This window comes from Silene latifolia, chromosome 4 (assembly GCF_048544455.1).
Source record: "Silene latifolia isolate original U9 population chromosome 4, ASM4854445v1, whole genome shotgun sequence".
Lineage (NCBI taxonomy): Eukaryota > Viridiplantae > Streptophyta > Magnoliopsida > Caryophyllales > Caryophyllaceae > Silene > Silene latifolia.
In genome coordinates this window covers 18,568,475-18,587,101 of record NC_133529.1, presented here as the reverse complement: position 1 = coordinate 18,587,101, position 18,627 = coordinate 18,568,475, and the positions used below count along the sequence as shown (strand labels likewise).

At 39.1% G+C, this 18,627-nt stretch overlaps 2 protein-coding genes across 2 annotated transcripts; both read left to right on the top strand.

Moving 5' to 3' along the window:
- The first annotated feature begins 339 nt into the window (after positions 1-339).
- LOC141651182 (subtilisin-like protease SBT4.11) lies at positions 340-4,991 on the top strand. The gene is made up of 10 exons (XM_074458904.1): positions 340-449; positions 1,102-1,193; positions 1,291-1,537; positions 1,713-2,080; positions 2,410-2,531; positions 2,647-2,738; positions 3,184-3,426; positions 3,512-3,620; positions 3,717-3,888; positions 4,361-4,991. The coding sequence occupies exons 1-10, from the start codon at positions 367-369 to the stop codon at positions 4,927-4,929; spliced, it is 2,097 nt and encodes a 698-aa protein (XP_074315005.1). The 5' UTR covers positions 340-366; the 3' UTR covers positions 4,930-4,991.
- A 2,296-nt stretch (positions 4,992-7,287) lies between these two features.
- LOC141651181 (uncharacterized) lies at positions 7,288-10,163 on the top strand. The gene is made up of 4 exons (XM_074458903.1): positions 7,288-8,364; positions 8,548-8,776; positions 9,388-9,683; positions 9,927-10,163. The coding sequence occupies exons 1-4, from the start codon at positions 7,288-7,290 to the stop codon at positions 10,161-10,163; spliced, it is 1,839 nt and encodes a 612-aa protein (XP_074315004.1).
- The last annotated feature ends 8,464 nt before the right edge of the window (positions 10,164-18,627 follow it).

The following is an 18,627-nucleotide window of genomic DNA, read 5'->3' as shown; positions in this document are numbered from 1 at the left end:
GAACAAACAAATTTTATGCATATGTACCGAAAAGAAACAACAAAATTTCTGTCTTTATCATGACTGAAAATGACCAAATTTGTGTTTTTCATGTCTTCTTATTTCTCAGTTTTGTTGGGGTAATAAGGTTTAGCCATTGCAAGGCTAATGAAGATGCACAAGTGAGTTGTCATGTTTCTTTATATAATCTTTTGGCTGATATATAAACTCGATAAAACCCTTAAATAAAAATATAACACTTTCTTGTTTTTTTCGTTATATATATTATACATCATTCATTTGAAGTACTTACTTTTGTGTTGGGTAACTCGAATATTATGAAATCATACTTGTATATTTACAAAATTGCAGGAATATATAGTGTACATGGGCTCCATACCAGACAATGATCAATATTCGCCATCCGCTCACCATGTTAGTTTGCTCCAACAAGTTCAAAAGACCAAAACGTGATTGTCTTTCTCATCATGTAGCTTAATTAGAAAACTCTATCGCATTTTCGATTATATATTTACCTTTTAACTAATAACACTCACAAAGAATGAAAAAGAAAAACAGATGATCGATATAAAGAAGATAGGGTTTCTAGGCATATGGTATGAGTGGGGATTCATAATTAAACTTGAAATTGAGCGTGTGTTATATCACGGTGTTATAATGGAGAAGAGAAATTCCACTTTATAAACTCATGGGTATTTCCCTTATATAACTAATAACTAATAATTGTGGGAGAACCTTTAAGTTATAAAGTGATAAATTATATATCTATTCATATAGGACACTCACATATAAGAAAATTAGGAGTATAAAGTGAACTGACAAATAAAGGCCCTATCTTACTTCATCATACTAAAACATAACCATGAGCCGCGATACTATATTACATTGTGTTATTAGAGTCTATATGGAGCAGAGAAAGTACACTTTATAAGTCTAAGAATATTTCATTCTAAAATCAATTGGCAAATTAGGTCCAATAATGAAACTTAACAAGGTGAACTGATAATATCATCATGAAACTAGGAAAAAAATAATCTTTACAAAACAAAATTATGTTCTTTCATTCAAAATAATATCGTGATGATCTTGTGACATTTGTAGTTCAATAAGCGGCTCGTTGATTCGAACCTATACAAAGAGCTTCAATGGGTTTTCAGCTAAGCTCACCAATGAAGAGAAAGAAGCAATACAAGGTAAAATTAATTAATTATGAACAGAGAAAGAAATCATAATGTTGCTAACGGTTGATTGAAATCGAATAATAGTTGTGTCAAAATTATGTGAATGTAGGCATGGAGGGTGTAGTGTCCGTATTTCCCAACAAAAAACTGAAGCTTCATACAACAAGATCATGGGATTTCATGGGATTCACTGAGAATGTGAAGCGCAATCTAGACGTCGAAAGTGATGTGATCGTGGGTATATTCGACACAGGAATCTGGCCCGAATCAGAAAGTTTCAATGACGATGGACTTGGTCCGATCCCTGAGAAGTGGAAGGGTGTGTGTGATGGAGGATTCAATTTCACTTGCAACAAGTAACTTCCTAATTTTGTCTCGTATACTATTTCCGTCTAAGTCATTTATTTACCGTTATTTAAAATCCTTTGAACAAAACAAAGATGAATAATTGACTGGGACGGAGAAAGTACTAATAGAGCAAGTTTTTGAAAGTTGAGATGCTGGTAATGTGGCAAATGCCGTAAATGGCAGGAAGATCATAGGGGCCCGATTCTACACGGACGACAAGACAGCAAGGGACCACGATGGACATGGAACACACACGGCATCCACTGTGGCTGGGATGCTGGTAAGGAAGGCAAGCTTAGATGGAATTGCAGAAGGGACAGCTCGGGGAGCTGTCCCTTCTGCAAGGATTGCTGTTTACAAGGTGTGTGGTGAAATCGATTGCTTTGCAGATGACGTCTTAGCCGCCTTTGACGATGCAATTGCTGATGGGGTCGATATTCTATCCCTCTCCCTGGGTCACTCTGGGTTAGCATCTGACTTGGTCGATGATTTCTTTGCTCTCGGTTCTTTTCACGCTATGGACAAGAATATACTGACTGTCCATGCTGCAGGTACTTCCTCGGTCTTAATTATTTGTACTTTTATTAAAATACCCCTTACACAGAAAAAAAAAAAAAAGTAAATAAAACAGATTGAGACCGAGGGAGTAGAAGGCACTAATGTTCGACTTATAGATCCTTAGCGATTCATGCAATGATTGATTTTCGAGGTTCCGTAGAAAGCTTTGCAAGGTTACATTATAGTTACACTACAAGAATTCTGTTCACGGGCGACTAATATATTCGACTGCCTAGGACAGTCGCCAATTTGAGACCGAGGGAGTAGAAGGCATTAATGTTCGATTTATAGGCATTAACATCTCCTTAATTCCCATATACAGGTAATGATGGAAAATTTGGTATAACGACTAGTGTCGCGCCTTGGTTGCTTACTGTTGCTGCTAGTAAAATGGACCGTCATATCGTTAACAAGCTGGTTGTTGATGATGTTATGCCATTTTTGGTTGGTTGCTTCAACTCCGAATCTTGTATATACAACGGTTTTTACCACAAACGTTCTTTTACAATTTTGTTCTGCTTCTAACTACTTGGTTTGCTTTTATAAAAAAAAAAAATAGAGTACCTCTATAAATCGATACACTTCAAGCAATCTCCCCGTACTCTATGGCGAGGATTTGGTTACTCCCGACTGTGACATTGATAACGCTAAGTAAGTTCTTCATTCTAGTTTTCGAGTCCCAAATCCTAACTTCTTAATATATATCGTAATGATATAGGCTCTGTTTGGTAAACAACATATCGAGTAAAATTAGTAGATTCCGGACTAATTAGTAGGTTGACCAATCAATCTACTATTTTTATGTGATCTACTATTTTTGAATATGCTGCTATTAGCAGCATATTGTATTAGCATATTCAGTTTATTCATGAAATCATTCTAATTATCCTATAATACTAATTACCAAACACCCTTTCTTAATCTGCTAATTTAATTTGATAGTCAAACCTGCTACTAAAAATCTGCTAACCGTATTCTGCTAACGTTATCCGCTATTATGAATCTGCTTTTGCCGTTTGCCAAACGGGGCCTATGAGTTGTACCCGTTTCGAGGGCGAGAATTGAGCTAATATTGTGAAATTATATTGTGGTACAGAATTTGTAACCTTGCAGATTGTTTGAACAATTCAATACTAGAGAGCAACATCATTATGTGCGATAAATCATACGGTCTCGGAATCAATGGTAACGATAGCGAACGACTGTCGAGAGTGCCTGTTGCCGGTTTGATTTACCCCGAAATTACAGGCGATGATTCCTCTTCCCAATCTTCTGTAACTGACGCATTGATACCCGAAGTGGACTTCGAGGTTCTTAAGAATTACAAGGCTAACAAAAGGTACGTCCGCAGACCGGAGTAGTACGTTAACCATTACGAATAATTTCGTGTTATCTTATCATATATGAATGCGATAAACATACAGGTCAATAAAAGCTACCATTCATAAGAGTACAGAAATCAAAGCTCAAGTAATAACTGTGGCTTCCTTCTCGTCACGAGGACCCAACACAATTTTACCGGAAATCATGAAAGTAATTAAACGATTCGTTCAGCCCCTAATTCTCGCAATTTATTCTTTGAAATATCATTTTTTTGCTTCTTTGTTTGTAATTAAACGATTCGTTCAGCCTGACGTAACCGCACCAGGAGTTGAAGTTCTAGCCGCGACACCAAATGGTTACGAGATATTATCCGGAACGTCTATGTCTTGCCCACATGTAGCTGGTGCAGCTGCTTATGTTAAATCATTTCACCCACATTGGTCTCCTTCTGCTATTAAATCCGCTCTTATGACTACCGGTAATTAATCGTCTTTTGCAAACCTCTCATTAGTTCAAAATTACCATAAAAGAGTACCAGATAATGTTGTTCTTGTTGTATGTTTTTTATTGGTTCAAATGAGCACACTATGTCGCTGGTGAGAATCGAACCCCCAACTTCATGGCTGGTTACCAGATAATGTTGTTGTTTTGTTGTATGTTTTTTATTGGTTCAAATGAGCGCACTATGTCGCTGGTGAGAATTGAACCCCCAACTTCATGGCTGGGTATCACTTGAGCTAACTCTTGTTCTCTTGTTCAAATGAGCGACATAGTGCGCTCATTAGTTCAAAATTACCATAAAAGAGTATCAGATAATGTTGTTGTTCTTGTTGTATGTTTTTTTTCTGGTTCAAATGAGCGCATTATGTCGCTGGTGAGAATCGAACCCCAACTTTATGGCTGGGTATCACTTGAGCTAACTCTTGTTCTCCTGTTCTTGTTGTATGTAGCATGGTCATTAGATACGGATTATGCCGCAAATCAAGAAGCAGAATTTGCATTCGGGTCAGGTCACATAGATCCGATATTAGCCGTGGATCCGGGACTAGTTTACAATATTTCGAAAACAGACTACGTTACCCTTCTTTACAGAATTGGCTACAATGCAACCAAAGTGAGTATGATTACGGGTAAACCCGCCTATGAACCCGTCTCTAATTCAACCCGATTACCGCCCAGGGATTTCAACTACCCAGCATTGGTGTCGGTAGTCAAACCGTTTCGTCAATTTAAAATCTGGTTTCAAAGAAAGGTAACAAATGTGGGTGATCCGAACTCTGTTTACAATATAACAGTGCCTTATGTCAGTGAAAAAGATGTTACAGTGACAGTTTCACCCTCTGTATTAAGATTTAACCCGGTTAAAAAAGCCAAATACTTTAAAGTCAAAGTTGCTGGTGAAGCTGTATGGAGACGTTTGACTGCAGAATTAGTATTATCTGATGGGACCCACAATGTTCGAAGTCCTATTGTTATTCATACTTCTCTTTCTGCTTTGAGCTTGTCCTCTAGGATTTAGGGCATTTTTCAGGTGGTTTGGTTCAACAAGACGGAATGAAATGGAATGGAAGAAGTCATAGAGCATGCATATGTTTATTTAGTATTCCGTATTAGATTGTAAAAGTTTTTTTGATTAGTGATTTCGATTTCCCGAATTACAAATTTACATCTGATGTATTATATCATCGTACTTAGTTTCCGCTTTCTTCTTTATAACAAATTTGCTTTAACCGAAAATTATATTAGCGTTGGAATTGGTTTGATTGTGCCAACGTTAAACTGACATGCTTTACTAGATTTGATTGGAATTGTATACTCCCTCCATCCCGGTTATTTATTGTCATTTTTCATATTAGGGTGTCTCAGTGAATTGTTGTCCTTTCTATTTTAAGAATGAATTTGATGAGTAATTTGAACATTTACACTCAATTTGTTCCACTTGTCATTTTGTAATTGATCTTTTCCTCTTTTCTTGGTCTTTGTGCCAAAACCAAATGACAACAATTGACCGGGACGGAGGGAGTACAATTTATCACTTATCAAACACCGTGTCACCGTACCTCATGTAATATGAGGTATCAGGTATATTGACAAATAATAATGGATAATGATACGGCGCCATCGGGTGGCGCCCAATTTCGGCGCCACCTTCTCACATGCACTCCTTATTATTGAGGTCCCCACTTATTTTATGGGATTTATCAATTATTTTGGGGGTCCACATTTATTACTTATGAGAGGGTGGCGCCGAGATTGGGCGCCACCAGGTGGCGCTAACTCATTTTCCATAATAATGTGCTCATTATTATCGAATAAAAATAGAAAAGGTATACAATGATTGGATGGAGGTGTAATCATATAGAGTGCTACATCGAATAAAAAAAAGACATAACGTATGATCTTTTTACTACAAACAAGTCTCCGGATAGACGGTCTCTCAATAAGTTTAACATATGATCTCTTTATTACTACCAACAAGCAGGGGCAAAGCTAGTGAGTAGCAAGGGGTAGCCGCTGCTACCCCAAACCCAGAAAAAAATAGCGAGGAAGATGAAGATTAGCTACCCCAGCTGTAATATAGATATAAGACAATATAAAAAAAAGGATGAGAGAGAAACTAAAGAGAGGAAATTCTCCCTAATTCTAACGTTTCTGACGCAACATGGCTCGAAATAGGAAGAACAACAAAAATCCTTCAATTTCAGCACAATCATCTAAAAAAACCCAAAAAAATGTAGTTGATCTTCGATTCAATAAGGGGAAACCCCACGACATCTTCGTTTTTCATCTGACGACTTCGAATCTGACCTTGAATTGATTGTGGAGGAGGATGAGCATGAACCGGAGAATGATGCAATCCCTCAACAAGCGGTAGAACAGACGACACCAGTTCAACCATTGCTTCGTTTAACCAAGGAGGATGTTGCTGGTGAGATCAATTTCTGGTCTACTGCTGTTGTGTGTTACATTCTAGGTGCTCATCCACCTAGCTCTGTACTTACTAAATATGTAAAACGGATATGGCAGGGGTATGGGGTGGATAAAATAGCATTCATGCCTAATGGAATTTTTTTGGTAAGATTTAAGACTAAGGAGAAGCAACAAATTGTTTTGAATAATGGTCATCTAATTTTTGATAATAAACCAGTTATTGTGAAAGCATGTGAACTTGACATGGAATTAGTGAAACATGACGTTAAATGTGTTCCTATCTGGATTAAAATGTATGGTTTAGATGTTAAATTTTGGGGATCTGAATGTTTGAGGAAAATTAGCAGTGCTGTGGGTACGTATGTTAAGAGTGATGAAGCTACTCAGCATCGGGATTTTTTAGGTTATGCTAGAACTATGGTGGAGGTGAATGTGGACTAAGAATTCCCTACTGAGATTGGTTTCATTGATGAGAATGACAAGCAGCAGGCTGTCAAGGTGATGTATGATTGGCTCCTTATTACATGTGCAACTTGTAAAGGGATGGGGCATGCTGCTGCAAAATGCACAAAGAGGGAAGCTAAACCTGTGACTAAAATATGGAAGCCCAAAGTTGCTGTCCCTGGGAATCAGAAGGTTGTTAAAATGGTACCCAACCAGAAGGTGGTAACACCAGATCAGCAGAAGAGGCCTGTGCAGGAACCTGCTCAGAAGAGTGCTTCTCCAACTAATATTGGGATTGTTACACATGTGGTTGTCCTCAAACCCGTGGTAGAACAGTCTATGCCTAAAAGGATTCTTACTAGGCTGATGAGACAGGAAACTGGCGAGAGAAGAGTCTTTACTCCAGGGGGTCTGAGTTTCATGGATGCTTTGAGTCATTCTATTCAGAAGACACGAAATAGGCTTGTTGAAAAAGTGGAGTGCAACAGAATCTAAAGTGATAATGAGTAGCTGTGGTTTCTGGAATGTTCGCGGTTTAAATAGTATTAATAAACAATATGAAATAAAGAGGTTTCTTAACCAAAATAAAGTTGGTTTGTTTGGATTAGTGGAAACAAAAATAAAGAGTCATAGATGGCTCCAAGTTCAGAATAATTTGTGTGACAACTGGTCTATTTGTACTAATTCTAGCTTACACAGTGGAGGTAGAATTTGGCTATTATGGGATCCAGTGTTGTTTACTGTTAATGTGAAGGATATGACTGATCAAGTCATTCATACTGAGATTTATGATAAAGTTAGGAGGAAGAGTTTTTGTTTCACATTGGTTTATGGGCTTAACAAAGCAGCTGAGAGGGAGAGCTTATGGAGTTGTCTCAGGCAGTATCAAAGGTCTATCTTAGGCCCTTGGATGGTCTGTGGGGACTTTAATGCTATGAGTATTGATGAACGCATTGGTGGGGCTAAGGTAACAAGAGCTGACATTGTTCCTTTAGCTGAGGTCATTCATGATTGTCAGTTGTTTGATCTTAAGGCAATTGGTGCTTTTTTCACGTGGAATAACAAGCATAAGACTGGGGAGAGAGTTTATAGTAGAGTTGATCGAGTCTTAGTGAATGATGATTGGATTAATGATTACCCTGACAGTGTGGCAAATTTTCTTCCTGAGGGATTATTTGACCACTGTCCTTGCTTAATCAATTTTGAGAGTCAAACTTTACAAAAGCCAAAGCCATTCAAATATTATAAGATGTGCGCTTTAGCTAAAGACTTTGACAGTATTGTGAGTAGGTGCTGGGAAACAGATGTTCAGGGGACCCTTATGTATAGAGTGGTCACTAATTTGAAGGTGTTCAAAGGAGAGTTTAAGAAACTTAACAAAGAGCAGTTCAGTGACATTGAAAACCTTACTAATGTTACTGAGACTGCTCTTAAAGAGTTTCAAATGAAGTTGGCACAAGACCCTTTAAATAGTGAGTTGTGTCATTCTGAAAGAGTTTATGCTGCTGAGTTAATGGAATTAAGAAAGGCCAGGAATATGTATCTTAGTCAGAAAGCCAAAATGGCTTGGGCTGCGAGGGTGATGAGAACACTTCTTTCGCTTTCATTCTGCAATTAAAAGGAGGAGAAGTCAGAATAGAGTGCACAGGGTCAAAGACATGAGACAACAAGAATGCCTCTTCTCTGATAACATTAAGAATGCTTTTGAGGAGTTCTATAAGTCTCTCTAGGTGATTCTAAACATGTGGATCGTGTTAAGCAGTCAATTGTAAGAACGGTAAAATGTCTAACTGCTGAACATAGAGTGAGATTAATTGCCCCTCTCACTGATGCAGAAATCAAGGAAGCCATGTTTGACATCCCTGGAAACAAGGCACCTGGCCCTGATGGGTATAGTAGTCAGTTTTTCAAGGATACATGGCACATTGTGGGGAAGGATGTCAGTGGAGCAATAAGGGATGCTTTCAGCAAAAGTAAAGTATTGAAGCAATGTAATGCCACAGTCATTACTTTAGTGCCAAAGGTCGAAATTTCTAAAAATGTTATCCAATTTCGACCAATTGCTTGCTGCAACACCATTTATAAATGCCTTTTAAAGGTAATTTGTAATAGGTTGAGTGATATCCTGCCTGAGATCATTAGTGGTTCTCAGAGTGCGTTCATCAAAAGGAGGGACATAGTTGGGAACATCTTAATTTGTCAGGACCTCGTTAGGTTGTACAAGAGAAGAGCATGCTCTCCTAGATTATTGATGAAATTAGACCTTCAGAAGGCCTATGACTCAGTGGATTGGGATTTTATTCAGGAGATGTTAACTGCCTTAGATTTTCCTGATCAAACCATGCTCTTATTATGCAATGTGTGACTACCCCAGCTTACTCCATAGCTTTACATGGGGAAATCTTTGGCTTCTTCCATGAGAAAAGAGGCCTAAGACAAGGGGATCCCTTATCTCCTCTGCTTTTCACGATTTGTGTTGAGTATCTCAGTAGGATTTTGGGAGTCATACAGAGGCACAACATGTTCAGACATCACCCTTTATGTAAGAGCATTAGCTTAAACTATCTTTGTTTTGCTGATGACCTTATTATGTTCTGTAAAGGTGATAGGAAGAGTATTGAGTTGATGCTAAATGCCTTTAATTTCTTCTCTAAGGCTTCTGGTTTGGTTACGAACAAGGCTAAATCCAATTTCTACTGTAATGGATTGGATGTGCAACTGATTAAGGAGGTGGAAGCTGCAACTGGGATGAAACAAGGTACACTTCCATTCAGATACTTGGGTGTGAATGTGTCAGCTAAACGGTTATCTGTCTTGGACTGTCATTGTTTGGTGGAAAGGGTGGTTGACAGGATTAGAAGCATGGGTGCTAGGAAACTTTCTTACTCTGGCAGGCTGGTTCTTATCAAGTCTGTCTTGAACACATTGCATTCTTACTGGGCTAGGATTTTTATCTTGCCTAAGACTGTCATTAGCAAGATTGAATCTATATGTAGGAAATTTTTATGGCACGGTGCTGAATAGAAAGAGGGACCTGCTCTGGTAGCTTGGGATGATGTATGTAAGCCCATTAAGCAGGGTGGCCTTGGGTTGAAGAAGCTGTTAGACTGGAATATTGCTTACCTTGGGAAATATGTGTAGTGGATTGAACAGAAAGCTGATCATCTTTGGGTGAAGTGGGTACATTCAGTCTATATTAAGAGGTGTGATTGGAAGAATTATACACCAAGCATTAAATGCAGTTGGGCTTGGCGTAAAATTTGCCAAGTTAAGACTGTTTTACATCATCTCTTCTATGGAACTCACAGAATGGCAGGGGGGTACATAGTTCAGCAGGGTTATCTATTCCTACGACCTGATGAACCAGAGGTGTCCTAGGCTCCTCTGATGACAGTGAGGTGGATTGTGCCTAGGCATAAGTTCTTTATTTGGCTCATTGCTCAGGAAAGGCTTTTGACACAAGACAGGCTATGGAAAATGCAGATCATTCAGAATAATGTTTGCTACTTATACGGGTTGGAACAAGAGAGCCATGACCATTTGTTTTTTAAATGTATCTATAGCAGCAAGTGCAGGGAACTAGTCAGCAGATGGTGTGTTGTACAACTCCCTAGACAACAATGTATTGAGTGGTGGATTCATGGAGGCATAGAAGCAGGGGCAGGAAGATAGGGGTTGCCATGATTATAGCTAGCCTGATGACTCAGCTTTGGTGGAGTAGGAATAAAAGCAGATTGGATTTAACTATTACTAGGCTTGAGATCCTAGTAGCTCAAGTGAAAACTGATGTGAGAATGAGGTTTACTAGCATGAATTTTATAAGTACCAATAGGCATGTTATGCAATGGGTGAGTATGTTATGTGAGAAGTAAGGTGATAGAGTCATTACCTTATAAAATGTTGTAAAGGGACATGAAGTTTTAATTATCAATGAAAGCTTACTCTTCCAAAAAAAAAAAAAAAAAAAAAAAAAAAGACAATATACTGTTGGGGCTGGTGTCCTCCACAGTTAGTGCAATAACATATAAATCTCTAAAAGGATCAAAGGGTATACTTTTGTATTATTATCAGTTGGTCCACGTTTATCAATAACGGTTGGCTTGCTAGATAAGTTTGACGTTATTGTCATACTGATGGCGGTGATCATCTGGTCCCTAAAAGTCACACCTATAGGTTACGTTTGAGAGATGTGACGGTATGAAAATACAGTCATGTTGATGCCTAATATGACTAAGCGGTTAGTCGGAGTTATTGACTAATAATTAGTCAAACGCGATGTTGAGATAATTATTTAATACGGATTAAATAATAATGGCTAAGGTGAATTAAGCAGTTAATTCGTAAATTGAATATAAACGATTATATTTAATTAATGTATATTGAATTAATTAATTATACAATATTGTCATTGTCGGACAAGTATTAATATGTCGACTAATTCATGTTACTAGTCGATGTTTTATTATCCGATAACGAGTGACGATTTATAATTAAAACCCGTCATATACATTTAGCGAAACGAGCCGGACCACGAGTTAAATAAGGAGAAAGTGGAAAGCCCACTCCCTCCCCGAGCTACCTCACAGTCGACCGAAATGAACAAAAGGAGAGACCTTCTCTCCTTTTGACCTAATCATTTTTCATTTGTAGAAAAATTAGGGTTTTGGAGCATTCTCTCTGAAATCCTAGATCTCACATCAGAAAACTCACAAAAGGCTCTCTCAATATTGCAAGGCAATCAGAGAGCAATTTCTAGCACAAGGGGCATAGTCTCAGACGATCTTGGGTGCAACGATTAGGAGGAAATCTACTTTGATTTCTGTTCTTAGGCCGAATTCTCATAGGACCCGAGGTTGATTCTTATTCTTTTATCGTTTCTCTTGTTTTTCGTTTATGACCATTAATCACATGATAAATTACGTTATAGTCCTTAATTTTAAGGGGTTTTATACGGATATTACCCTATAAGTGGTATCAGAGCGAGGCCACGTAATTTTTTCATCGTGATTTTCATAAAACGATTTGAATCGATAATTTTTTTTTTTTGCCTTGAAAACCGTTCGGCCGAACTGTTTTGTGATGTTGTATACAGTCGGCCGAACTGATCTTTTGTTTGGTTTTGTTTTCGATTTGTTTTTGCATATTGTTATTATAATCGGTCATTATAGCAATATGTTAAGGTTTTGTCAATTGTAGATTTAATTTAACACGGATTAGGTTTAAATTGCAATTGGTTTTATTTTGTCAAATCGATTTTGTTTCGGATTTGTTTTGCTCTCTCAATTCGTTACTTGTCCCGCCGCTGAAAGAAGAAAAAAAAATTTTTTTTGTTGTTTTGCTCTCGGTCCAGCCGTGAAGAAAAAAAAATTTGTGTTTTATTTTCTTTTGGCCATAAAATATACATTATACGGATATTGTGCACTCGCTTGATTGTGAAACGGTTCACACACGTACCATTTAGTTATTTTTAAAGCGATTTAAAATAACGAATTGTAATGGATTAAGAATTTAGATGATAAAAGCGGTTTTGTCACATAATTTTAATCGTTAAAAGGTGGTTTGGATAAATTTAACATAATTACGGAATTATGTCACGAATAAATTTTGTTTTAGTTGATGCATCTTTTATTTATCGTTACTTTTGAATGCCATGAATATTTTTTTATTACGTATTTAATTTTACAAACGGTTGTAACTTAGTGTGGCCTTAGTAGAACGTGTTACCGTAATGATGGAACACGGTCTTGGTTGTATTTTGAGATCTCGCATCTCCGTTTTGGATTTTTCCTTGTAATTACAGTTTTAATTTAGAATGTAAATAGGTTTATTTTTGTAAATTTTAAATTGTAATTTTGAGAAGACCGAAGATGGAGATCGGATGCTCACTCCCGCTGCATGGATCAAGATGGAACATCAAGACAAGCTTCTCGGGTCCAACGGTGGATTCCAAAGTTGTATTATGTTTATCTTGCTAGGATAGGCCACACTAGGACTTTTATTTACGTTTTAATTTTGTTTTATGTTTTTCATCATAACGATAGTTTGCATCATATTCCGCCTAAAACCAAACCACCTAATATTTGCATGAAAACTGACTCATGTAGAGGTTGCGCGTTAGTTTTCTATGACATACAGATGTCACACGGACTTAATAAGCCATCACCTAGGTTAATTCATTCACGTAATGCTAGATTTTCGTTCACTTTAAATGAATTAAAACTAAGTTGATGGGATCTTCCTCGTATAACCAAAAATTGAGAATAGTCTTTATAGGTCAAACTCCAATGAATCCCTTCTTCGTCGGTAGGCATAATATGACCCCTTCTACATCGGGTAAGTTGGAACTGATTGACCTATTTTATCTCAACACTATGGTCACTCGTACGATCCTGTGATTATGGTGGACTAAAGATAGGATTTACGGAAATCTATCGACCAAGAGTTCTAACGGTAGAACTAGCCAAACAGTTGGCTTATCAATTTACGGAAATTGAGTCTTGGGATCATTTGTATAATTCTTGAGGTAGATCGATTATACAAGTGCAATGAGTCTACACGTTAAAATGAATTTTAAATAGACTTAAATCACCTCGATGAGTTGCTTATTTCGTTTTGTTTTTCCTTTCTTTTTCAGTGTAGAACACGATCATTTAAACTACTAATAACAAAATGGCTGGCCGTATGAACGACCCAATGCCAAGTGCCACATTGGACCGTGAGTCCTGGCCGGATCTTCATGAATCGGATGAAATCGATCTACTAGATCAAGAATGATGGATCAAACTTCGCGGACGGGAGGCGGCATTACGGAATCTTGCCATTCTGACGGAAGCTCAAATATCCGACGAGCCCATCCCGCCAAACCCAGGCCCCACGGCTGGAGCTAACGAGATCGCCACGTATAGCGATTTCGTCATGGAAGCGGGTGCGATAAAGAACGTACTCATTTTTGCAATGGAATCCAATTTGCAGAAACGCTTCATAGCCCAAGGTGCAAACAATATTTTCACCACGCTCACTAAGGAATTCTCGAAAGTACCGAGAATCGTGACCTATGAGCATACCTGTCGCTTCTTTGAGGCGAAACTCCAGAAGGGCCAACCGGTTAGCCCACACATTCTCAGCATGATTGAGAATGTTGAGAAACTGGAGGCACTTGATTGTAAGATCAGTGAGAACATCGTGATTGACCGCATGCTTCATTCACTCCACGATGGTTTTGCGCTCTTTAGAGCCAATTACTATATGAATGATTTGAAGAAGAGTCCTCATGCACTACACTCCCTTCTCGTAGGCACCGAGAAGGACATGAAGTTTAGTGGGAGCCTGAAACAGGATGTTCTCGTTGTGTCAAACAAGGGCAAGGGTAAGGGCAAAGCTCGGGCGGACCTAGCGAGGAGGCAAGCCAAGTTTAAGAAGTCGGGATCGGGTAAGAGTGGGCCTGGTGAGTCGAGCACCTCACCAAGCGCGACAAAGAGCAAGACCGGTAACATGGAATGCCACCATTGCCACAAGATTGGGCATTGGAGGCGTACATGTTCTGTATACCATGAGGACATAAAAGCAGGTCGCGTTACTCCTGTTGGTATGTCTTCTTCTTCTTCTTCTACTTTTATTCATATGATTGAGATTAACCATGCAAGTTACGGAACTTGGGTACTAGATACTTGGTTGTGGTTCTCATCTATGCAATCATGTGCGGGGCTCAAACATCGAACCCCTCGTAAAGGGTGAGGTGGACTGCGTGTCGGGAATGGAGCACGAGTGGCTGCCGTCTCGAGGGGAACATATGTGATCCAGACTTCCTAGCGGATTTGAGTTATTTTTATATAATCGCTATTATGTACCAGTCTAGCTAAAAACATTATTTCGGTTTACGCACTTGACAAACTTGGTTTTTCATTTGTAATAGAGAATAATAGCTGCATTTTCTCATTACACGATATGATTTATGGCAAGGCAGTCTCCATGAATGGAATTTATGTTTTAGATCAGACCACCGAAATATTGCACGTAATGAATAAGAAGTTAAAGGTAGGTGACAAAGATCAAACTTATCTATGGCACTGCCGTATGGGACACATTAATGAGAAACGCGTTAAACAGCTCATACAGAATGGAGCTATCTCGGCCTTTGATTTTGAATCATTTGGCACGTGTGAATCATGTCTCATTGGCAAGATGACTCGAATTTCCTTCAAAGGTGTTGGAATGCGCTGGCGACCTATTAGGACTCATACACACGGATGTGTGTGGACCTATGTCAATCACCGCACGAGAAGGCTATAGGTATTTCATCAGTTTCACGGACGATTTAAGTAGATATGGCTATGTCTACTTAATGAAGCATAAAAGTGAGTCCTTTGAGAAATTCAAAGAATACCGAACAGTCAGAACCAACTGGGTAGAAAGATTAAAACACTACGATCAGACCGTGGTGGCGAGTATCTTTCACACGAGTTTGATCAACACCTTAAGAACTGTGGGATTGTCTTACAGTTAACTCCACCTGGAACACCACAGTTGAATGGTGTGTCCGAACGGAGAAATCGAACACTACTTGATATGGTTCGATCCATGATGAGTCACACCGTATTGCCGATTCATTATGGGGTTATGCTCTTCTTCACCGCTCTAATACTTAACCAAAGTCCGTCTAAAGCTGTTGACAAGACTCCATATGAACTATGGAAGGGAACGGTCCCCAACTTGTCCTTTATACGGGTTTGGGGCTGCGAGGCTTATGTCAAGTGGAGACACGAGGATAAGCTCGGTTCGCGATCGGTCAAGACATACTTTATAGATTATCCTAAAGGAACATTTGGTCATTACTTCTATTCACCAACCGAACAACGTGTATTTGTTGCGGCTAGTGCGACATTCTTAGAGAAGGAGTTTCTCGAGAACGCGAAAAGTAATAGAACCTTCAAGTTGTCGGAGATTCCAGAACCAAATGCCGAGCAACCATTGGAGGAACCAGTTCCTTCAATCCCGGCTGCGGTTAATATTCCTGAGGAACCTAGGAGGTCGGGTAGAGTTTCTATTCCTCCGGACAGATACATTGGTATGGTCGAGGAACATGACATAGATGACATTCTGCTCTTAACGAGTAGTGAACCCGCAACCTATAAAGGTGCCATGACTAGTTCCGACTCAAAGCTATGGCTTGAGGCCATGCAATCCGAGATGGACTCCATGTATGAGAACAACGTATGGGATCTTGTTGACTTGCCTGCTAAGGTTCGTCCCCTTCAATGCAAATGGCTTTACAAGATAAAACATTATGTGGAAGGTCAACAAGATATCTATAAAGCACGACTAGTTGCTAAAGGTTTCACCCAAGTGCCAGGTTTGCACTACGATGAAATTTTTGCAACCGTGGTCATGCTGCGTTCCATTCGGATTATCTTAGCGATTGCCGCTTTTCATGACTATGAAATTTGGCAGATGGATGTGAAAACCGCCTTCTTAAACGGATTTTTGGAGGAAGAGTTGTACATGGTACAACCCGAAGGTTTCATCGATCCCATACATCCTAAGAAAGTGTGCAAGCTTAAGCGTTCCATTTATGGACTTAAGCAAGCTTCTCGGAGTTGGAATCATCGTTTCGACCAAGTGATAAAAGAAAATGGATTTACTCGATCGTTCGAGGAACCATGTCTATATATCAAGACCAGTGGGAGCAAGATTGTCTTCCTAATATTGTATGTTGATGACATACTCCTGATTGGGAATGACATACCTCTCTTAACTTCGGTAAAAGTATGGTTGAAGAACCATTTCCAGATGAAAGATCTGGGTGAAGCACAAAGAATTTTGGGCATCCGTATCTATCGAGATAGATCACGTCGGATGTTATCTCTCGATCGAGTCTTATATAGACAAGATTCTAGAGAGATTCAAAGATGACTAACTCCAAAAAGGGGTTCCTTCCTATGGCTCCGGGGTGCATTTGAGCAAGTCTCGGGCACCGAGACACCGGAAAAGAAAGAGCGCATGACCCGGATTCCTTATGCTTCGGCTATAGGATCAATCATGTATGCCATGATATGCACACGTCCGGACGTGGCATATGCATTGAGTATGACAAGTCGATTCCAACAAAGATCCGGTGAATCACATTGGATGGTCATCAAGAACATTCTTAAGTATCTACGGAGGACTAAAGATTGGGCATTGACTTATGGAGGCGCTCAAAAGCTATGCGCAACCGGTTATGCAGATGCTAGCTTCCAAACGGATCGAGATGACTCAAAATCTCGGTCGGATTCGTTTTACTCTTAATGGTGCTTTGCATCACCGGAAGAGTTCCAAACAAAGTGTTACAAAGAGATTCTACGACGAGTACGAGTACTATGCCGCGTGCGAAGTCGCAAAGGAAGCGATATGGATGCGTCAATTCTTACAAGGACTATCCGTAGTGCCTAGTTCGAATGACCCGATCACCATCTATTGCGACAATAGAGGTGCCATCTTCCAAGCTAAGGAGCCTAAGTCTAGCAACAAGTCTAGACATGTACAACGGAAAGCTCATCTAATCCGTGATTACGTGGAGCAAAAGGAGGTGGTGATAGAAAAGATTGCTACAGATGATAATATAGCAGATCCTCTCACTAAACCATTACGACAAGATAAGCATGAAGGACATGTTAATTCCATGGGAATTAAACGTGTTCCTGAGTTGTAGTACTCTTTTATGGATTAGATTCATTTTCTTGTGTACTCTATACGACATCATCGTTTTGATATTTATATATTTTGTTTTTCATGTGGAGTTGTACGACAATTTTTGAACACCACAAAGTGAACTGAACGAACATTATATTATGGTCCTTAATTGCCCACGTGAGCTGATAACTGTGGCAATTATTTTGTGACGTTGGTTGATGGTGGGTTCAACGAGCCATAAGTCAAACGGTTGGTGACCAATCACGAGAGGCGAGTTATACGGATATCTCGTAGGACACAATTGTGACAACGACGTGGAGTCTTAAATGTTTTATAACATTCGGTGCCAGGTCGTGGATAGGACCTCCATGGTGATCCTAAGAGTCGATTCTTTTGACTATCGACTGTCTCTTGAGACTAAGACAGATTTTGGGTGACTTTGATTTCTTTCTCACGGTCATTCGTAATCGAATAGGGCCAAGTAGTTTTTTTCTGGGTCATTTCATGTCGTGCTTAGATCGGCAGGAGTCGAGTTGAAGGAAATGTTCAGGCCTTTATCGTGTACTCGATATTTCTCGGGGCCACTCGAGGAGTCAGAATCGAAATGCATGGCCATGCTCGAATACGGATTCGTTTTATCAGTTAAGTTACTCTCTAGTCGGGGAAACCACTCTTGATACAGATCGATTGTAAAATACGACCTTTGCGGATACGGATCTGCAAATTGCTTTACATTGAGTGGGAGAAATTTTAAATGGATATGAGAATCGGTTATTGCACGTACACTTGTACGGACAAGTGGGAGCTTGTTGGGGCTGGTGTCCTCCACAGTTAGTGCAATAACATATAAATCTCTAAAAGGATCAAAGGGTATACTTTTGTATTATTATCAGTTGGTCCACGTTTATCAATAACGGTTGGCTTGCTAGATAAGTTTGACGTTATTGTCATACTGATGGCGGTGATCAACTGGTCCCTAAAAGTCACACCTATAGGTTACGTTTGAGAGATGTGACGGTATGAAAATACAGTCATGTTGATGCCTAATATGACTAAGCGGTTAGTCGGAGTTATTGACTAATAATTAGTCAAACGCGGTGTTGAGATAATTATTTAATACGGATTAAATAATAATGGCTAAGGTGAATTAAGCAGTTAATTCGTAAATTGAATA